The 23013-nt window shown below is 31.5% G+C and overlaps 5 protein-coding genes across 7 annotated transcripts in view; 1 reads left to right on the top strand and 4 right to left on the bottom strand.

Annotated features, from left to right (window-relative positions):
* The window catches only part of LOC107359073 (protein O-linked-mannose beta-1,2-N-acetylglucosaminyltransferase 1), a 43018-nt gene extending 38598 nt beyond the window's left edge, over positions 1-4420 (bottom strand). The window contains exon 1 of one of the 2 annotated variants that reach the window (XM_015925522.3): positions 4128-4420. The gene's annotated coding sequence lies outside the window, so the exon portion shown is untranslated. The remainder of the gene's footprint in view (positions 1-4127) is intronic. The other variant, XM_015925529.3, reaches the window with a different exon arrangement.
* A 1067-nt stretch (positions 4421-5487) lies between these two features.
* On the bottom strand, positions 5488-11885 carry LOC107359422 (uncharacterized). The gene is made up of 3 exons (XM_015925911.3): positions 11708-11885; positions 9778-10851; positions 5488-6282 (listed from the first exon to the last, which is right to left on the bottom strand). Exons 1-3 carry the CDS (start codon positions 11751-11753, stop codon positions 5873-5875), a joined length of 1530 nt encoding a protein of 509 aa, XP_015781397.1. The 5' UTR covers positions 11754-11885; the 3' UTR covers positions 5488-5872.
* A 1555-nt stretch (positions 11886-13440) lies between these two features.
* On the bottom strand, positions 13441-15597 carry LOC107359248 (failed axon connections). Its single transcript, XM_015925729.3, has 2 exons — positions 14282-15597; positions 13441-14198 (listed from the first exon to the last, which is right to left on the bottom strand). Exons 1-2 carry the CDS (start codon positions 15362-15364, stop codon positions 13800-13802), a joined length of 1482 nt encoding a protein of 493 aa, XP_015781215.2. The 5' UTR covers positions 15365-15597; the 3' UTR covers positions 13441-13799.
* A 357-nt stretch (positions 15598-15954) lies between these two features.
* On the top strand, positions 15955-18532 carry LOC107359256 (failed axon connections). Its single transcript, XM_015925739.3, has 3 exons — positions 15955-16836; positions 17173-17577; positions 17805-18532. Exons 1-3 carry the CDS (start codon positions 16159-16161, stop codon positions 18171-18173), a joined length of 1452 nt encoding a protein of 483 aa, XP_015781225.1. The 5' UTR covers positions 15955-16158; the 3' UTR covers positions 18174-18532.
* A 1075-nt stretch (positions 18533-19607) lies between these two features.
* On the bottom strand, positions 19608-21234 carry LOC107359637 (uncharacterized). Of its 2 annotated transcripts, XM_089266974.1 has the most exons (3): positions 20598-21234; positions 20270-20458; positions 19608-20152 (listed from the first exon to the last, which is right to left on the bottom strand). In XM_089266974.1, the coding sequence occupies exons 2-3, from the start codon at positions 20455-20457 to the stop codon at positions 19882-19884; spliced, it is 459 nt and encodes a 152-aa protein (XP_089123100.1). In that variant the 5' UTR covers position 20458; positions 20598-21234; the 3' UTR covers positions 19608-19881. The 2 variants fall into 2 exon arrangements, with proteins under 2 accessions (XP_089123100.1, XP_015781649.1); XM_015926163.3 differs by lacking the exon at positions 20598-21234 and having other exon boundaries at positions 20270-20583.
* Positions 21235-23013: the final 1779 nt, after the last annotated feature.

Genomic DNA, 23013 nt, shown 5'->3' with positions numbered 1-23013 from the left:
ATTGTCAAGAGTATTAATAGTAAACAGAATCATTCATTTAAATGTTGACCAAAAAAGAGCGAGAAGAAAATGTAAAAGAAGAAGAAGAAAAGAGAAGATAAAATATCATAAAAATACAAAGGTAAAGTCAAAATATTGGTAATAATATTTTCACTCAAACTATTATTATTATTATTGTAACAATTTTATTCTGTAAATGTAATAATGCAAGACAATAACGGGTTAGTGTGATAAGATACACTGTGCATGAGGAAAAGGTAAAGATTGATAAAAAAAGTGATCCTAAAGCCAAAGTAATTTATGTCCATTGGTGATGCTTAAATCCCATAAAAAAAGGAGAGATTCAGCAACCTTTTTGGCTTACATCTTTTCCTCATCTTTAAATCTTTTCTTCATCATCATCTCTTCCTAATATTATTACTATTATTAATATTATTTCAAATGTTGCTCCTTCCAACCTCACCATTCATCTGTATTTTCACCCTATGTTTATATCTAGAGTCGAGTGTAGACGAACATCAACAAAGAGAAACATGACATCGATAGAGCATTAGAAATGATGATGAAGAGATGAAGAGATGAAGATATAAGGATGAACAATAAAAGAAAAGTTAAGGTAAAGCATTGTTATTATTATCGTTACTTTTGGGTAAGAAAAGGTTGAAAAATACTTTGGATTTGAAATATAAACTCTCAATTGATCCACAAACATTTCTCTTCTCAATTTTCAAGCCCAACAAACTTTCCTTTTTTGCTTCTTCTTCTTCTTCATCCTTAAACAGAAATGAAATCTCTCAACCTTTTCATCTCATCATCTTTACCTGCAAGTGAAAGAGGTAAAAGGTTATAGCAACAAAATGAGACAAAATCTTGGAGAAAACGCAAAATCTTTTGATCGTCCAAATTGTCATGATGAAACTCTGTAAGCCATCAGTTTCAGTCTAACTTATTTATCTTTCAACTTCTTTCAAACCTTTTCAATTGACTCACAGTCTGAATGCATGTATTTTTTGTTTCCTAGGCCTGTATTCAACGAATGCGATCGAGTCTGATTCTAGGATCAAATTAACTGATTCGAGTTTTTTGTTTCACAAAACGAGATCAAGAGTTGATCTTGACTCAAGACTGATACAGGATCAGCCATTATTAATTGGTAAAAAGCGATTCTCGACTTATAAAGTTTAGTAGATACTCAAACACAAATCTTATGTGTTAGGATATTCATTATTAAATGAATTAGCTCAGATTTTCTTCGAAATTCATTCATTTATGAATAAATTTTCTGAAAGAATTGGCCTCTTGTACAGAAAAAGAAAATTTTCCGAAATAAGTGCATTTTCTGGTTACTTATCAAAAGTTACATTAGAAATGAAAATGAAAATCCGTTTCCACAATTGGCCAACAAGCGAGCGAAGTTTCAAATTTGGACTCGATTTTATGCCTCTACAAACTCACAAAGTCCAAACTCTTAACTCGAAAGTCAAATTATTGGCCTTTACTCCTTTCTTAATTTATTGCCGTAAAATCTAGTTCCAATTGATCCAAGTTAGTAAAATTTAATCAATGTTTTGTTGATTTTTGGACAAATTAACCAAGTTTGGTGAAACAAAAAATTAATTTGATGCAAGAATAAGTTGATTCAAAATTTTGGTTTCAGTTGATGAATACGAGCATTAATCTCAACTCTTTGCGTTATTGTGCATCTTTTTTTATCTTATTCACATGATGAATTGAAAGTGAATTACAACTCTAATTTTGTCTGGTTCAATTTTTACCTTATCACCATCATCATCATTTACTCAGCATCTTTTTTGCCAGGTTTTCTTGTTATTTTATTTCTTGCCTAAGAGCCGCTGGGTAAAGGTTGTCAAGATATATTTTTTGTTGTTTTGCTAACATTGCATTAAAAAAACTTATCAAAGGCAACAAAAAGGTAAACATAATCAATAATCTTCATTACGTGTTGACTTGGTTGATTCATCATCATCAACTGTTATCAAATGATTAAAGTGATGACAAAAATGAGAAAGCGCTTTATTCCGATGAAACCATTACAATCAGTTGAATCACTGTAATTGTAAATCATGAAGCGTCACAAACTAAACGTGTGCTTCAAATGTAATTCAAGTGAGAAAAGGTTCAATCAGGAATAAATCAAATTCAACAGTTAATGAACATTATAATCAATATAATAAAAGCAGTGTTTTTAGGTTCAATCAATTTCTTGTCACAATAATAATGCAAAATGAGGCTAAAAATGAACAAAAGTCTAGTCAAGTTTAGTCAATAACCCAAAGCTGGGAAAACAGATGTTAATAGTGAACCAAGTTAATGGTAACCAGTGATTATCTGCAAGTGTTTTCACTCAAAAAATCAACATTTATCGATAATTTACCATTAGTTGAGTCAATGAAGTAACTGATGAAATTCAATGACTGGTTCATCGTAATAATCATCTTGTATCATATTGCCTAGTTATTGTTGATTATTTTGCCGCTTGTTTGAACATAACTTTGATAATGATTATGAAAGTATTATTGCGATCAACGAATAAACAAAGTTGAAAAAAAGAGGGAAACTGAATCAACACGAATCATGTAACTGATCATGATGTTGATCATCAGGATGAGCGTCATCATCATCAAACTATTATTCATTGTATGACAATTGTCATTGACAGTAAAGTTGCAATAACAATTTAGTGAAAGAAAAATGATTCCAATGGAAAGATCATTACCACATTATCAGTAAAGGAAAGACATTATTCTGATGTTGGAAAAAGTGATTGATACAAATAGTAAATCAGTGAAGAACAGAATTGAATGAATAAAGATAAGAATAAGAAGATAACTTCATGGATATTTACCAATCAATTCCTTTCTTCCAATTGAATCGTAATCGTTTAGGTTTGTCTATGACCATTAGAATATCTGTGTTAGTTTCACTCTTTCATCATGGTTATCATGTGAATGGGAAAGATTCGTCTTTGGTTTTCACCAACAATAAGATCAACTGAACCTTAATGTTTGCCTCAAGTTGAACTTTTGCTGTTCCGGTCTAACAGAATTTCTTCTCAATTCTTGTGAATGTGATATGCATTATTGTGTACACACAGGGTTAAATGGTTTAAGGTTTGAAGGAGTTAATGGTTAATTAGATGCAAAAGCGATTCAAATGACTGTAAATGATGGATTCAATGAGATAGAGAGTTGAAAGTGTAACTCATCAATCTATGGTCTATTACATGCATTAAGTATTGACCTTTTTTTGTGGGCTCAGAGTTAAGATTGTCAAATGTTGGTCTAGAAAGTGAATAACCCTGTAAATATAAATATTGAATGGACAGGTTGAGTGAATGAAAAGCTGTGAATGGAAGGCAAATAAGCTGGGTTTAGGGCCAACCGACTGTCTTCTTGCTTGGCTGTGAGTTTCATGCATTATTTACACTGAATCTTTGAGTTTTATGGTCAAAACTGTAACTGTATCTGTTTTAGTAAGAGCAAGATACTTTGAAAAGGAAAGGAAAAGCGATTTCTTAAGAAATCTCTTCCTCTTTTTCACCATTTTTCTTCTTGTTTTTCTTGTTCTTCTGTTGGCTTTTACTTTTTCTTTGGGTAACAATAGGTATCTTTTACATCTATGTGTATGTGTGTGTGCATGTAAGTACATGGTTGAATGATGACAGAATGAAAAGACATACGATGTATGGTTGACTCCCTATCAACTCTAATAGGGCAACTAGAAGATGATGAAGATCTGGTTACTCATTGTGATGTGTATTACAATGAAATCGTTCAACTCAACAATCGATTAACAGAGTAAAAGAGGAGAAAAACGAGTTAAAAAGAAAAGGAAGAAAACAAGAAAAGAAATAAAAAGACTACAAGAGAGAAAAAAAGAAAAAGCAGAGAAACATTATCAGAAATACTTAATGAAAAAATGATGATCATCTTCATAGGTAATAGTATCAAAAAGATGATCTCTGTAAATGATGGGTATAAAGGGAAAAACTAATGCACATTACATGCCTATCTAAAGATATTTTTATCAATACTGACACGGTTAATTCATTCAATTGAATCATGAACCAAAATTAGTTCAATTTGTTTTGTTAAAAGAAGACTTACCTGGGTTTTTTGTTGCCTCTTTTCACTATTTGACAGTTATGGATGGATGGATCAATTGACACAGATACAAAAAAACATGGTAAAACATAACAGTTTTACATTGATTATTCAATAACAGATTTAATCCATTTGAGGGTTGATGGATTGTCTCTTCTTTAAAGTCATCTTACGGTCAAATTGAAACAATTTAAGGGGCTACATCATAGTTTAATCATCTTTTAAAAATGTCAATTTACTTTAACTAAAACTACGGCTAAACACTATTTCAACAAAATAGTATTTTTGTTTAGGTTGTTTTTACGCTGAGGCTAGATAGATGGCTCTCTAGCTCTCTGTTAGTTACATGATACTCCGGGGAGTGGGTCAGTTGCATCGAAAGGGAATACAACTTACGGCTTATACCAGCGCCGTTAATGAGGGAGAGATACAATGGTTTGGTTCAATATGGAAATGTAGGAAAATATTACAAAATTAGTGATAATATAAGAAGATGAATAGGAGGTTCCAGGGAAAGTATATATAGTTCAAATGGAGATGATAAAAAGGTTATTTAGGGTGTTTGATGTACGGAAGTACTTCATTTCTAAAGATAGTTCTGGTGAGGTAAAAACAAAGTTTCGGGGATTTTAAGCATAATAGAGGGATGTTTATCTTGTCCTTGTATTTTCTCTCTGTTAGTTACCGGTAATTGTTTCTATGGTTACCGAGTTTTTTGGTTTTACGCGTTACTTTCGCCATCTTGTGTTGTATTTTTACACTTTTTGGGTTAAGTTGATTAAATTTTGGATTCTTTATTTAACTGTTAGAATTAAATTTTATTTTTAACTTTAATTGTTCCAATAATTCAATTGTTTGCCAAGCAAGGGAATTTTTCATTGTCAATCCAACTGTTTAAGAGTTTTTTGAGTTAAGCTTAATTTACCCTTTTATTTGATAAGTTAAGGAATTGATGAAATGGTAAGTTGAAAAATCTTTCATCAGTGCCAAGTAATCAAGACTGAACTGTAAGAATTATGAAATTTACAATTTAAGATGGAACTGAGCTACAACTTTGAGCCATTTTGCTAATATCTAAGCATTAATAGGGAATATTGATGTTTTCTTGGAAGAGGATTTTCTTGGTGATAACTGGTTTTGGTTGGATCTGAATGAATTTTGGCCGATATTGAATACTTGTTGGTTTCCCTCGGTTTTTTAAATTTCAATGACAGTTTGTCATCAATCCGTAATGGTGACTAATAAAAAAATGAAAGAAAAAATTGTTGACTTATGTTGTTAACTAAGACATAAGTTATTTCAAGGCCGATGACTGGTTATGAGAATTTTTTTCTTCATATTGCTGAATAATAAAACAATCAGATCAAATGACAATGGACAATGTATTTTCGATCTGAATGATGGGTTAACAGTAGAAAACTTTTGTTTTCACAAATTAAGGCCCACATTTAAGGACATGTCTTCTTTGTAGACATAGTTTGATTCAAAGTAGGTTGGAAAACCACATTTTTTGAAACATACGTTCGTTCGGTCGTTGCAAGCAAAGGTTTGAGGGCGAAAGGAGAGAAGAAGAAAGAAACAGAGGCAGAGTAAGAGAAAAATCGGAGGGAAGATGAAACAATTCTCAAACAATTAACTCATTGAGGAAAATTTAGGATACAATGATGAGACTCATATGAGAATTCAACAGAAAAAAAGGAAATCTCAGTATCGCTTATTAGTATAGTGTAAGAGAGAAAACATTTGAGCTAACCAGTTGATCGAATAAAGCCTCGAGGGGATGAATTGAAGTCACGATATTTGGGTAGAGAGTGTTGATTGGAGGCAAATGATAATAAGTTAAAATGAGGTAAGTCAATGCTACTGGGTTGGTTAGTTGAAGTGAGGCAAGATTTTTGATTATAATTATTGTAATTATAATTAAAAGTATTGCTAAAGTTGGTATTCTTTTGACTGGTGGATGTCGGATTGGTGGAGGTTAGGGTGGGTTCACTGATGCTTGATTGATCAAAATGTCCAAGGCGACTAGAATTTCTAGATGAATCCGGTAAACTGGCTCCAACGGTCAAAGGTGAATAAGATGAACCTGGTTGGTAATAATGTTGCTGGTAGAAACTGGCAGTTGATAATGGACGTTGTTGTTCATCCTTTCGAGGTTCTATTAAATCATCATTGCCATCATCATCACCCAACAGGAAGCAATATGTTCAATAAAAGATAAAACAAGATAGAGAAAAAAAAACAATTAATAATAATGATAACCAAATAATTATAGAGAAAGAAATAGCGGTAAAAAACATGGAGAAATGTCAATATCAATAAATAAATGGTAAAATTGTAATCTCAGGGATACACAAAAATAGGGTTATATTAGGAAGAATAACGATTTCCTTAATTTAATTTATTACAAGGTGGTAAATTGGTGGGTACAGCACAAAGGTGGGTTTAATTGATTTAGATTAGCTCACTTGTTGAATCACCATTTTCAGTGTTGTTAGTGTAGACTGTTGATTATCTCAATAGTTACAGAGTCTAAGTAAATTAACAATAACAGTGAAATTTACCTAATTATGTACACTGTGTATAAATTAATATAAAAGTCAAACAAGACACAATAAACACTAATCAAAATAGATTGAGTCAGAAAATATAAAACACTTAATCAAAACAATGGTAAAAGTTGATGCAAAATATTCGAAAGTAATGGGTGAATAAAAATCCTGTAGATGGCGAGAGTAGATCAGAAACCAGAAAAATCTTCAAAGTAAATTAAATTGATTTCAATCAAGAAATTAAAATCTTATAAACATTTTATTGGAAAAATGATGAAAATAAAAATTGAAATTAAAGACTGAAGACAACAAAAAGTATCTTATGTGATGAAATTGTAAATGTTTGGTTAAAAAGGTAAACATTTTGAGGGAATAAATTACACCAAATCACAATTACGATTGTGATGAATAAAAATTCATTGATTGTTTGGAAACATTCAATTGCCAATAAATAACCATTCATTTAGAATCACAATTTTTGGACAGTTTAAACATTTAAAGCAAGTTTAATGGTGAGTTAAACGAGTCTATTAATAGACATAATTTAACGTTAACCAATCAAACCCGATTTAGAGTTGAACTTTTTGCTCTTTAATTTATTTGTATAACATTGAAGTTTTACATGAAAATTGTGTACATCAGGTTGTTAGTAAATAAATCATTTAAAATTATTAAAGCAATTGAATGAATCAAGAAAAAAAAACAAAGTGACAAAGTTAAAGACATAAATAAATATAAAGATCAAATGTTGGGTTATTCATTGATTGATTTGATTAATATTTTCAAAACTCATCTTGAATCTATTAAAAGTTAATGATAAAATATAAATTTCAATCTCACCCAATCAACTGTCAAAATGTCTAAATATATAGAGAATTGGTTGAAAGTGATTAGAAGAAGGATTCTGTAAGATTAATCTTAAATTGTTCAATTAAATGTAAAAAGGTGAATAAAGTTGAAACATTTGGGTTTCTTGGTTGTTGCTTTGGCTTGATAACAGTAAATTGTAAACAGTCCAAGGTGAATATCATCAGCTTAATTTACATCTTAATAACCACAATAGGAGATGATTTGGCTTAATGACAGTAGACAACCAGACAATATAATTATCAAGGAAAAAATAACATTTAAATAGCAACTAGATTGTAATTAAATGATAACAATGTGAAATCGGTTACAACCCAAAACCAGATTAATCCAAAAATTGGTTAAAGGAAGGTTAAGAATAGATTTGGATAAATTGTCACCATTGATCTGAGTTATTAACCAGATTATTCAATAATTTTCTTGGAATTTAATTTTTCTCTTCAATTTTTGGGTTCATGTGATTCTCACAATTGAATCATTTTTGCGATTATATCATCAATGTTTGAGTGATTTACGATGATCATCATTTTGTGATGGTTAACATTGAATTGTGAAATTTGTAAAATTTAGTGAATCTTGTATCATCAGTATCGCTATTGATTTTAACTGTTTACCATGAAAGTGGTAGTTAGTTAACTGAATTTAGCTGAAAACCAATTTTATGTTAAATAAGCAAGCAAAAAATGAAAACAAGTCAATTGAAAGTTATTGAGAGTGGAAAAAATATCAACCAAATCTTGTCAAGTTTTGCTAAATTATTTAACAAACGTGTTTGACTGTATTTAAATTGTTGCCATAAAACTGTCACTATTGGCCTAAATAATTAACACTTTACAGTTCGATTTGTTTAATGATGATCAAGCTGATGTTGATGATGTTGTTGAAAAAAAGAGTGAAAAAGATTGAAGAAAAATGTTTGTTTCAGGAAGAATCAGCAGAAAGATGGAGATGAAGATGAGTTAAAACTAGGTAAAACTAATTCAGAGCCAAGAATGAAAAATTTAAATATTTTGTTTGATTGTAAAGATAGTGAGAAAAAGCTTGAAAAATGTTTAACCAACAATTAAAGAATCCATGTCAATTGAATGTTGAATTGGAAAGAAAAATCAAAATCAAAAGAGTTCAGAATTTGGTGGAAAATTGAAAATATCTGAATATTATAATTGCGAGTCTTGCCAATTGAGTTTTGGGTTTGGGTTTGGGTTGACATTGGTTTAATTTCATTTCTCAATCCAATATTTGAAACCATATTTTTCTGGTTCTATCAGAGTAGTTATTGTGCTAGTAAACAACGATTGTAATCACCATGGTTGTTGTTTCATGTTTGCTGATCGCACTCATCCATAGCCAAGTTCAGAATAATGAAAATGCAGAGAGAAAAAAAACATAATCACTTTTTGTTCTATCCATTGAAAGTTGAAGATTACTGGAAACTATCCAACATGAAGATGATGATAATGATGATCAACATTATCATCATCATTACAATCATCAACATCATTGTCACCATCATGTTGATGGTAGCCGTTGGTTTACATGGTGTAATTTGTTCCCTGATCATTCCAAGTAAACAGTAAAAACAAATCATCAAAGCTGTTTTAACTGCATCATCATAAGGCGAGAAAAACAGAGAAAAATCAATTTTATGTTATCTGGAAACTTTCACTTCCTATAACAATTAGCAATTATCATCAACAGAATCAAGCTGAGCATTTATAAATATTTCTTGCCTTAGAGCCTACTTTACATTATAACATTTCATACACAAGTAATAGTAGAACAGTTATTACCATAGATTAAGACAATATCAAAGATTATAACCAATTGTATAATTATAATCAGGTTTACATCTAAATAACAATGCGATGAGTTACTCATTAAACAATTGTTAATCAACAAAATTAAATACTTTCATTTGATATTGAAGGTAAACAGGAACAGAGGGTTTCACAAAAAAAGGTTATTTCAAAGAGTTGTGCGTAATATTTTATATACAAGTTAAACCCGAAACCAGAAAAAGAAGAAAGCATAAAAAGGAATTAAAAGCATCAACTTGAAAATTTGATTTAGTGTATAATGGTTGATAATAACAATAAAATGTTGATTGCTATCACTGGCAAGGTTAATAATCAAGTCCCCTTAATGATTGTTGATGTTAATAAAAGACTGTTAATAAGTAAAATAATGGAAAGAATGAAAAAAAAGAAATTTCTACAACAGAATAATAGACTTACCATTGGTATTCCAACCTCTTGGAGCTCGGGCCAAGCAATTATTATACTTTCGCTCAATAAATCCAAATGGCTCATTGGTCACTTTATTGACTGATGACGTTGTTGTTCCTGTGGCGGTTATTGTTGAGAGTGTTGGGGCTTTTATGGGTTCAATTGGAGTTGAATTAATTGTTGAATTGATTGTTGATTTGAAGGCATCTTCGACTAGGCAATTAGTATCAATAGATGACCGCTTTATGGCAGCAGCTTCTTTAACTGTTTGCACAACTTTATTTGGTGTTACAGTTTCAAAAGCATTGTCAACGTTACCAGTGGTTAGTGCTGCTTCCCACGGTGATTTGACTAATCTTATCCGTTGGATGGAAACAGGATCAGACGATGTTTTACTAGTGTTTAAGGGTTGATTATAAGCGGATAATCTGGATTCAGGGCGACTAGACAATTCCGAGGCTGAAGTGGCCGCTTCCAGTTTCTCTTGTTCTCTCTTGATCTCACGGATTTCCCTGGTTGCCTGGTTTTCCTCGACAACCCATTGGGTACTTTTTTCCTTTCTCTTCAAAAATATTTGCGCTCCTTTGTTAATCTCTGGTGAATTTAAATCTTTAACCAAATTATGGCAGACATCAGGAGTGATAACATTGTGTTCGGAAAATGAAGTACCACTTTTTCGTAACCTTTCCACTGATTTTAATTCTCTTGGATCTAGAATCAATTTCAATGGTTTTCGAGTCTCATCTCTAAATCTTTGTTTCATCTTCTCAATTTGTTCCCTCTCATCTTCGGACAAACATTTCTCCTCGTAATTTACTGTGCTTGTGGTGTTTAACGTGGACAACTGTTGGTTTGCTGATAATCCACTGGCTCCTGATGTGCTTCCTATCCGGGTTGATTGGTGGACCCATTTAGGTGCTCTTTTAACCCGCTTGTAAAACATGGACGCTCCTTTAGATTCCTTGTTCTCATCGTTCACTAATTGTGACGCTATCTTACGACACAGTTCAACTTGCTCTTCAATTGTTGGAAAACTCGTATCCGTTTGACCATAAAACCATGACGATGAATACCTTTTCTTGTCTATATATACATACAAAACAATCAGTTAATCATTTGCTAAGCAAACTTTAGCAACCGTTAGAAATGCCAATTCTTACATACAGATATTGTTACCCTATCAACTCAACTGGATTTCACTTGAGACTTGAGCTTAGGATTGGATTTAGGTTTAAGTTTAGGTTTAGGTTTAGGTTTTACTCTTTCTTTGGTTTCAGGCTCAGGTAATTTATAATTTTTAGTAATCTGTTTAGTCCATAATCCTCTAGCAACTTAGCTAAACGACTAAACATAGTTTTTAAAATTCAAGTCTGGCTCTTGTTAACAAATTGACTTAACTGTATGTTAATTGTTGCCTATTCAATCCAAGTAAATTAGTATATTGTTCATTACAATAAACTTGAAGTAGCTTTTTTTTGATCGTCACTTGTTGCATTTTGAAGGTTTTTCAATTTACTTGAATCTTCAACATTCACTTGATTATTGAATAGCAAACAATCCTCAGATAATCATCTGATTTCATGTTAATGGCTTACAATTTAACGTTAAATACCAAATTAGCCTTAAATTGATTTTAAATGTAAATTTATTTCAATATCAGCGTCAAATTAAGTTGGTGAATTGTTTAACAACAAACAACAACAAAAATGCATAACAAACAGTTTACTCAAAATAATACCTGTTGCTGTTGTTCAACTATTGATGGTTCAACATTAATAGGTAAAAAAATGTTTGTAATAGTAGTAGCAATAAAACAAACCTTGATTATTATCAAATTCATGTTCAATTAATCGAGTAATTAATTGAAAACAACAACAGCAACAAGGTGCAGTCAGATTAGTTGAACAATCCAAGTAAAAGTAAAAGTAAAATTACTTACAAGTTGTTGGTGTTAAAGGTTCATCTTCACTCGAATTAAAATCCATCTCGTTGGTTGAAGAGAGTCTTGTAAAGGTGACTGTAGGTCGGTCAAAGGATGCCAATTGTTTGTAAATTGATTAATGAGTTAAGAGGAGGAGAAGAAGAAGCAACAATTAAAGATTACATTTCGGAGTGTTGCTTGTAAATAATTAAAAAAGGGAGAGCAAAAGACGAAAGTAGTGAAAAAATCTTACCAAAATAATGGTTCCATGAGAGCGTCAATGTAATTTTAGGACAAACAATGTTCAAGAAATGCGCAGTTTTACCCTCTTCTTTATTTTCCTTATCCTCATCTTCATCATCTTGAGCAACAGGGAACAGTTAAAATCTTGAATTTGAATAAATAATCAAGTTCTAAATATAAGTCACTTTCTTCTTCTCCAATTACTTTTGAACCAGAAAAACCCAAAATTATCAGCCAAAGCTGAGGCAGCTTTCAAGCACCAACATCTTTCTCTGTCTACGAAAAACTCATCATTCTCATCTTTACTCTTCCTCTTAACACTACTTTGCATCTTGTTTCAGAAAATAAAAGTTCTTCTTCTCATCTTCACCGGCATTTCACATTTTTCAACTTCTCGTTTTGCTTCAGATCGCATTGTCTTTGTCAAGTATCGTCATTTTGCCTCTTCCAACCTCTCATCATTCATATCTTGTTATTTACCAGCAAAAAGACAAGAGGAATGTTTGGTTGCATGAAAAATTTCTTGAATAACCATGAGACCTAATCGTTCATATTTTTCGATGAGACAAACACTTTTATGATGAATTATTAGCGAGACATGAGCTTTTTGGTGTTTCCTTTGCTGCCTGTTATTTGTTTTTTTGTTTAATTGTTACTTTTACAAGACATTATCAGTAGATGTCAACTAATTATATTAATAGATTAGCCAATTAAGCTAGAAATGGTGCAGCAAATAATAAAAATTAAATTAAAACAGTTTCTCTCAGACTCATTATTTGAAGTAACTATTTTTTTCCGCAGTTTGTCTACAGTCAAAATCAAAGTTGGTAAAGTTCATTGAATGGGTTTGATAATAATCAACAGGAATTATTAGCAACGTTATTACCATTTATTAATACAAATAAAAAATCAATAGTTGCTTGAAAGTTCAAATTGATCATGATTAAAGTGCAAAAGTCACTTTGATAAGCAGTTTTCTTTGCCATTTGTAGACATAATCAACCAACAACTAATCATTATTAAAAACGGTTAAACACAAAAAAGGTCATTCATTGTGTTGTTTTTGTTTCATGTTCAAATTTGAATATTTTTAGCTTTAACTCCATTTGAGGTAAAGCACAATCTGTATTTAACAAGCTTTTAGTTTCAACTTCGAAGAAGGGTTAAACCTTTAAAATCCGTTTTACTTTTACTAATCACACTCACACCGACCAAAGCTAAATCTTTAAACCTGACAACTGGTAAAAGGTCATTCTAGCTGGTTTAATGTTAATTTGTCTAGTTTTATTTAACCAATCAATAAGCTATTGCTTTCAAACTGTTCATTTATATTCAAATGTTTGATTAAAACTTGATTTTTGTATGAAAAACAAACTCTCAACATACAGACATACATACAGTATATTGGTAATGTAATCAACAAGTTATTTGTTGTGTAATGGAGAGAAAGATGATGTTATTACTTTGACCTTAAAATGTAGTCAAGAAAAAAATTAAACTGTAAAATATTCAATCACAAGTCAAAATTTAATATTTAAAGCTTTTAAAAATAAATATAAAAAAAGAAAAAATGGAAGGGCAGATATTCATGGTCCTAATTTGGGTTTCAATGGGCAAATAATACATGAGACAAATGATTTTTTTCTTTTGTGAAATTTAAAGTTTTGTGAGAAATTGAATGCAGATCTCATCTGATAGATCTTTGTTAGTAAGGATTTGATGTTTACAGGAATATCAAGCATTGAAAAAAATGCACATTAAATGTTTTTGTTCGTAAACTTGATGAAATATCCGCAGATACGATAATACAAATAGAGATGGTTAATTTTTCTTTTAAATTTTCTTCTTTCAATTAGCTGAGCATCGTTTAGCCAACATTAGCATCGTTGGGTTTTGTTTCGCCGTCTTTCTGTTCCACTGTCTTTTCAGTTGTTGTTTCAGCACCGGGTTTGTCAGCACTAGATGCTTCAGTAGTCTGTTCAGTTTTCTCAGATTTTTCAGCATCAGTTTTATCAGATTCAGTTTTTTGTTCAGCTTTCTCTTTCTCTGCCTTTTCTTTTTCGGCTTTCTCTTTTTCAGCCTTTTCTGCTTCAGCTTTCTCCTTCTCAGCTTTCTCCTTTTCAGCCTTTTCCTTTTCGGCCTTTGCCTTCTCAGCCTTTTCCTTTTCTGCCTTTTCCTTTGCTTCGCGCTTTTTACGTTCCTTCTCTTCTTTTTCCTCCTTCTTTTTACGTTCCTTTTCTTCTTTCTCCTTACGCTTCTTCTCTTCCTACATAACGAAAACAATAACAATGATACATTTAACAAGATGATATAATAAAAATTAAGTTAATTTAAATTAACTCAACATACCTTTTCTTTCTTCAATTCTTCTTTCTTTTTCTTTTCTTCTTCAGTATCTTCGTCAGTTTTTTTAGTGTCATCAGTTTCACCTTCCTTTTTTGGTGCAACTTCAGTTTCGACAGGTTGACAGATTGTGTCCCAATCCTTCCAGTAGCGTTCCTTCATTCTTTCAACAAATTTGAATAAATTTGGAGTATCGTTTTTGATAAATTCATCATAATTTTCGAATGGAACAAAGATGAATTGAGCTAAAATTGAGAATGCTTCAGCATCTAGCAATCGTGGTTTGTCCCCAAAGAAGAATTCTTTTTCACCTAATGCATTGCTTAGCATTTCCAAATCTTTACGCCCAGTAGCATAAACTTGATCTGCATCATGTCGTCCAATGCCATGCCCAATAAGATCTTTGATATTACTTTTGAATCCTATTTTGAACATAAAGTTGAGAACAGATTGAGGAAGCTTTGAATTAATTGTTTTCTTAATATCTGTTCCAGAAACTTTCAAGAATTCTTGTGGATGCTTGAATCGCCAATGTTTAATTATCCAAGCTGTATGATTTTCAAGCATTGATTCTAAAGCATGAGCTATGACTTTCTGATCGGCTGTCAAATCAGAGTTCAAATCAACTTTAAATTCTTTTGATAATTCCTCAACAATAACATCAGTTTCGGCAATTTCACGTCCATTCAATTCTACAAATGGCATATCACCCTTGCTAGATTTGTATCTCATTTTATGATCAACATTCTCATAGGGTATATTAGCCATCCTCAAAAAGGTTTCCAATTTAAGACAATGAGAAGATGATGATGGAAGTGATGCACATCTTTCAAATTGATACAAATAGACTTTTCCTTCCTCATAATCAACCTTATGGACTGTAGGTTTTTTAACCGGACTAGCAGCAGTATCCTTATTGCTTTCCTCTACTTTCTTTGAATCATCTTCAGTTGTAGAATTAGCATTAGCATTAGTGGTGGTAGTAGTAGTTGATTCCTCAGTTTTAGCATTAACTTTATCCTCTGTTGGTTCATTGGTTGCTTCAGTATTGGGTGCGACGACAGCAGGAGTTTCAGTTACACTCGTCATATTGATGGAAAAAAAACTGATTTAAGAAAAAAAAAGTTGTTCAAAATTCACAAAAGTCACAAACTTAAAAAAAATGACTAACAGGGAGAAATATTGTCAAGTCAAACAGAATACTGATTAATAAAATGAAATGATGAGGACGACGATGATTATTTTGATGATGTTGATGGAGGTGAAAAAATTTAAAATTGAAGAGGGTGGTGGTAATCAGGGGACAAGACAAGTATGAGAAAGCATTAATGGCGGCAACTAAGGAGTGTCTCTAGCTTTTTATCAGCATAAGCAATACAACGTGTGCTCGATCTGCCTCCATCTATCTATATCATTGAAAACTAACCTTCATTCCCTTCTTTCCCCTTTCATTCAACTTGAAAAAGGGCAAACAAAGAGTATCTTCAGTCGCCATCTATCCGGTTCTTTCTAGAACTTGTGGATTTCCCTTTTTCCTTCCCTTTCCAGTAACCAATCAATGAGAAGGGAATAAAGGTTAGTTTTATGTAACATGGATAGATGGAGACAGAGCAAGTTTACGTTGTTAAACTTATGCTGATAAAAGCTAGAGACACTCCTTAGATGCCGCCATTCTTGTTTCGCTCACTTCTGTTTATTCCTTTAATCCATCATCATCTACAAGTTTTTAAATTTCATCTTTCGTAAACATCAGAATCATCAGAATCATTAACAGTAATCTGTTTCTTGTTTTTTTGTTAAACGTTAGTCATTTTTTTAAGTTTGTGACTTTTGTGAATTTTGAACAACTTTTTTTTTCTTAAATCAGTTTTTTTTTCATCAATATGACGAGTGTAACTGAAACTCCTGCTGTCGTCGCACCCAATACTGAAGCAACCAATGAACCAACAGAGGATAAAGTTAATGCTAAAACTGAGGAAACAACTACAACTACCACCACTAATGCTAATGCTAATTCTACCACTGAAGATGATTCAAAGAAAGTAGAGGAAAGCAATAAGGATACTGCTGCTAGTCCGGTTAAAAAACCTACAGTCCATAAGGTTGATTATGAGGAAGGAAAAGTCTATTTGTATCAATTTGAAAGATGTGCATCACTTCCATCATCATCTTCTCATTGTCTTAAATTGGAAACCTTTTTGAGGATGGCTAATATACCCTATGAGAATGTTGATCATAAAATGAGATACAAATCTAGCAAGGGTGATATGCCATTTGTAGAATTGAATGGACGTGAAATTGCCGAAACTGATGTTATTGTTGAGGAATTATCAAAAGAATTTAAAGTTGATTTGAACTCTGATTTGACAGCCGATCAGAAAGTCATAGCTCATGCTTTAGAATCAATGCTTGAGAATCATACAGCTTGGATAATTAAACATTGGCGATTCAAGCATCCACAAGAATTCTTGAAAGTTTCTGGAACAGATATAAAGAAAACAATTAATTCGAAGCTTCCTCAATCTGTTCTCAATTTTATGTTCAAAATAGGATTCAAAAGTGTAAGTGTACTAAAATTATGAATCTTTACTTTTTTATTTAATATTCAAATTTAAACATTAAGTCCATGCAGTGATATGTTGGTCTGTCTTTCACACATTCAGTCTTTCCCTCTTTTTTCTCTTTCGCTCTTTCCCTCTGGTTTCTCTTACTCCCATTCTCTGCTTCTCTTACTTTATGGTTACATTTCTCTTATTTTTCTTCCCTCCTCTTCTGGTCTCCTTCTGTTTCTCTATCTTTTTCAATCATACTATCTTTTCATCTCTCACACCGTAACTCTTTATTTTTCTTATTCTCTTTCTTTTTAACTTTCTTTTTTTACGCTATTTAATCAACAGAATATCAAAGACCTTATTGGGCATGGCATTGGACGACATGATGCAGATCAAGTTTATGCTACTGGGCGTAAAGATTTGGAAATGCTAAGCAATGCATTAGGTGAAAAAGAATTCTTCTTTGGGGACAAACCACGATTGCTTGATGCTGAAGCATTCTCAATTTTAGCTCAATTCATCTTTGTTCCATTTGAAAATTATGATGAATTTATCAAAAATGATACTCCAAATTTATTCAAATTTGTTGAAAGAATGAAGGAACGCTACTGGAAGGATTGGGACACAATCTGTCAACCTGTCGAAACTGAAGTTGCACCAAAAAAGGAAGGTGAAACTGATGACACTAAAAAATCTGATGAAGCTACTGAAGAAGAAAAGAAAAAGAAAGAAGAATTGAAGAAAGAAAAGGTATGTTAAGTTTATATAATTTTATTTGATATCTATTCTATCTAAACGACATAAAATGTTAATTGTATCCCGATTAAGTCGTGAGTGTCTCCATTATGTTGGAACTAATACTTACACTATTACCGTTACAATCCAGACGTAACTATCACCTATCGCTGGTGTTATACTAATATAATTCGTAATTTAATGTTGATTTCTTGATTATTGCTATTGTTTTCGTTATGTAGGAAGAGAAGAAGCGTAAGGAGAAAGAAGAAAAGGAACGTAAAAAGAAGGAGGAAAAAGAAGAGAAGGAACGTAAGAAGCGCGAAGCTAAAGAAAAAGCAGAAAAAGAAAAGGCTGAAAAGGAAAAGGCCGAAAAGGAGAAGGCTGAGAAGGAAAAGGCCGAAAAAGAGAAAGCCGAAAAAGAAAAGGCAGAGAAAGAGAAAGCTGAACAAAAAACTGAATCTGATAAAACTGATGCTGAAAAATCTGAGAAAACTGAACAGACTACTGAAGCATCTAGTGCTGACAAACCCGGTGCTGAAACAACAACTGAAAAGACAGTGGAACAGAAAGACGGCGAAACAAAACCCAACGATGCTAATGTTGGCTAAACGATGCTCAGCTAATTGAAAGAAGAAAATTTAAAAGAAAAATTAACCATCTCTATTTGTATTATCGTATCTGCGGATATTTCATCAAGTTTACGAACAAAAACATTTAATGTGCATTTTTTTCAATGCTTGATATTCCTGTAAACATCAAATCCTTACTAACAAAGATCTATCAGATGAGATCTGCATTCAATTTCTCACAAAACTTTAAATTTCACAAAAGAAAAAAATCATTTGTCTCATGTATTATTTGCCCATTGAAACCCAAATTAGGACCATGAATATCTGCCCTTCCATTTTTTCTTTTTTTATATTTATTTTTAAAAGCTTTAAATATTAAATTTTGACTTGTGATTGAATATTTTACAGTTTAATTTTTTTTTCTTGACTACATTTTAAGGTCAAAGTAATAACATCATCTCTCTCCATTACACAACAAATAACTTGTTGATTACATTTCCAATATACTGTATGTATGTCTGTATGTTTTTCATACAAAATCAAGTTTTAATCAAACATTTGAATATAAATGAACAGTTTGAAAGCAATAGCTTATTGATTGGTTAAATAAAACTAGACAAATTAACATTAAACCAGCTAGAATGACCTTTTACCAGTTGTCAGACATACAAGATAAGATGTTTATTGGTCTTAAAGCTGTTTGGTTAATATTGCCTTTTCTGGTTCAAAAGCAATTGGCCAAAGTTGCTCACACATTTGTATATTTAGAGTCCGAATATTTATGCAACATTCAATTCTCTGACAGTTTCTTTCGCTTTGCTCAACTGGGTGATGAAGATGAGCAAAGCTAAAAGTAAAACTGCGCATTTCTCGGACATTATTTATCCTCTAAATTACATTTGTCGCTTCCATTGATCCATATATATTTTCATAGGGCGTGTAATCCCTCAACTGTCGCATTTTTCTTTCTCCTCTTCTTTCTCATTTAATCCTCTCAACATCTGAAAGTATTATCAATCTTGACCAGTGACCTTTCAGATTAAAAAAAATCCTTAAATATTAAGATTAGTTACAGCAATAAGTCTTGAGTTAAACTAATCATCTTTAAGCAAAAAAAATGTAAAACTATGATCACTCATGTTTAATCTTAAAAGGCTTTTATTGTTTTGACTCATAACCTCTTAACCGTCTCTACAAAAACAACAATTTAATGATAACAGTTTCCACCTTAATTTCACCAATTTTACTCCAACTTGTAATCTTAATTGCTAATTTAAATAGCAAGTTAATTAACTGATAATCCATTTACCCCAAACATTTAAATCTTCAGTTTGTCAAGACAGGCACAAACACTCACACACATCTTTTTATTCATCAATTGTAATGTTAATCATGTTGAATCATCAAAACACTTCAATTATCAGCTGAAAATTTATCAAAAAAACAAAGCCATGAAATGAAGTAGACTATTGATTTTCACTTGACAAAAAATATTTCAATGAGATTTTTGATTAAACTTAAAAAAATATACAATTTTTGGTTACATTAATATCAAGTAAAAAGAGGTAAAGGATTGGAAAAGTTAACCTTTTCCTTTGAGTAAAATTTAAATTGTGCTTGACTACAATTAGTTGAATGGTGAAGCTAAAAGTGATATAATAATGTTTACAGGTAACATTTAAAATGGGTTGAACACGAATCAAGAGCAAATAAGAGTCACCATGAAGACATGAAGACAATCAGTTGATTAACAATTTTGCTGGTGATACTCAACAGGCAATGGAACGGTTGAAGGATTAGAATGATGATGATGATGATTCAGTGGAAATGACATTTGAACCGGAACCTGATGGAACTGGTGATGTGCAATAACAGGTTGTTGTTCAATAACCATATGACCCGAGTGGGCCATGGAATTGGCTTGAAATCCGTGATGATTTGGGTGATGTTGAGCTCCATTGACTACCATTTGATCTTGGACAAACTCGGCTTGACCCATTACTTTATTTTTATAAATACTGTTAACCCAAACGGAATATAAAAAGATATCAAAAAAAGAAAGAAAAGGTAAAAACAAAGAGAATCAAAGTGACAAAAGGGTTGACAATCTGACGCTGATTAAACTTGCTACTTACGGAATTGGAAGTGGAATTGGAATCGGAATTGCGTACATTTTTTTCTTCTGTGATTTAAGTATCAAAGCTAAAGCTGCAAGCTTTTTCAATTTCATCATTTTCCTTCTTGGCATTGTTGAAGATGGAACCAGATTTACAAAAACCAACACAATTAGCGATACCAACAGGATAACTGTTTTACTTTGCATTCTAGGTTTCAATTTAACCAGAAAAAGAAAATTTCAAAAAATCAAATTTAAAAGTCACTTTTGCAAACATTTTTTCATTGAACAAATCACTCTTCACTTGATGATCGCATATTTGCTAATCACTTTAAAACAATACTTACTTGATTGCCTAAGTTCAACTGATTGTGATGATTATAATGTTAATTATAATGTTAATGATGATGTTAATTGTGATTATTGAGATGTTCAAGATGGAATCTAGAAAAAAAATGTTATCCAAAAGTTGAAGTTGTTTACAAGATTTTCAAAGTACTTGATAAAAACTGAAAGGACTTTTTGTCAAGATGAAATTAATACTCCGATTGTAATGATAAAACTACTGATGTTTCACTGAACAATTTAGTCAACAAAATGATCACTTTTCGACTTTTCAATTTCAATTTATACCAAATGACCAATTGAACCCAAATTGACCAGAAAACTTTTGGTCAATTTTTAGGCCTTAATTTATCGCCTTCAACCACTTTTGCTATATTTTTGTTATATTTAGAGAAAGTTGAATTCCATCTAAATTAAGAGAGTGACAAATTAAAAATTAAGGTCATTTGTATACTAAAACGATGTAACTTTATCTTGTCAGGTTAACACTTGTTGACAGGTTACCTGTTGATACAGATTAATTGAGACGATTACAATCAGTGTGTGTGTTTTGTTTCACCCTTTCAATTTCAATTTTACTTGATTAACATCAATTACGGTTCACTTGAATGATTTATAAAATGCGAGAGGAAAAGCTCAACTTAACTCCTTAAAACTAATCAATTATGATATCTGTAATCAATAATAATCAATGAATCTTCCGCATCTCTATTATTAACTTTTCAACAATAATCAAGTGAACACATTGATTTTATTATTTAATATCAACAGACACTGACTAAGGTTTGTATAACAATGTTACTGAAAAGATTCAACATTGTAACCAGTTTCTTGAATAAAGAATCACTTTTGTTGATTTTTATAATTCATAAATTATTACCAGAGTTGAGTCAGTTTTGGGTAAAGAAACAAAGTAAACAATTTTCTGGTTTTCTGGTTCAACAGCTATTTTTAGCTGTTGTTTTTACTGTTTAATTTAATTGATTAATTTCATTATTACAATTCTGGTAAACATTATAATTAACTGTAAATGCAGTTTTTAAATTAACCTTAACCTTGCGATTTCTGGTTCAACTGTTGGTTTCAAGAAACAGCCTACAATGGATGTAAATTTATGTCTTGAGTCTACTTTTTCTTCTTCTTCTTCTTCTTTTTTCTAATTCAAATGAATCAGGATAATCAAAAAGAGATTAAGGTGTGATTAGAAATGATTGTCTGTTTAGTGTGTGAGTGTTTCTCATCATCATCAACATGAAATTGTTACTGTTTTCATGATGATCTAAACACGAGCGGAGGAAGCAAATGAAAAGGTAAAAAAACCAGAAAATGTCGATAACAAAACAAACATGAAAATACCGTTAACCGAATATGGTTTGGACTTTTCTTTTACATTACATTTACAATTGATATTTACTGTTGACTGTAATTGTTGTTATTATCATAGTGAACTTGATTTATTTTGTTTCCTCCTAATCATTAAATGATCAATTGAACATTACAACAAAACGATCATCATCTTTCAATGAGATAATGTGAAACTTTGGTTTGAAAAAAAAGACCAACCAAGTCTACCTTTGTACTTGAAGCCTGTATTTTGATCTCATAGGATAATTTTGATGGTTGATAATTAAACGAAATGATCAATTAAACTGTTGTAAATGTAATTCCACAATTAATTTAGATTACTCTTGACGGAAATAGTTGGAAATGATTGCTTTGAAAGGGTCAACCAGGAGTTGGTTTTAAATTTGCTGATCTTCTTTTCGTTGTTTACTTCAATTTGCGTTTCGCTTCACCATTAGTTGATCAATAACTGTTAAAATCATCAACTCAGATCAAAGTTAAACATGATAATTAATATGTAAAACCATGAGTTGAGAGCAGTTGAAAAAGAGTCTAAAAAAGGTTGAGGAAACCAGCAAAAAAAAATGTATAACAAAAAATGAATTGTGACTTGAATAGTTTAACCAAATGAGATTTAAAGATTGCACTGAAAAAGCAAGATTAGACGGAAAAATAGCTTTATATCAATTTGTTAAACTTAATTTAAAACACTCAAATGGTTGACTTTTTTTACTTAAAATCAGCTGATTTGCATGATGAGGAAGCTTTCAAATGATCATTTTTAATCATTTACAATCACAACATTTTCACATTTTCACCATCTCACGCTGGTTTGAATCATTAAAGTTAAAACTCATAGAGTTTAGACTTTGTTTGAAACCCAAAAATGCATCACAAATCACCAATATCTATCAATATAAAAGACGATGAAGAGGATGATGATGATGATGATGGAGAAAGAAAAGGATGAGGAAGAAGAAGAGTGAAGATGATCGTGTTCACTAATTTCCTGATTGTTGAAAGGTATTTCTGTTGGATTCCAATTGAGCCTCGCCTTTCAACCTTGGCTTGTTA

This window comes from Tetranychus urticae, chromosome 2 (genome assembly GCF_039701765.1).
Source record: "Tetranychus urticae isolate SD_2017Ah chromosome 2, NJAU_TeUrti_SD_1.0, whole genome shotgun sequence".
Taxonomy (NCBI): domain Eukaryota; kingdom Metazoa; phylum Arthropoda; class Arachnida; order Trombidiformes; family Tetranychidae; genus Tetranychus; species Tetranychus urticae.
Note: the sequence above shows the minus strand (reverse complement) of the source record. Positions and strands in the feature narration are given on the sequence as shown.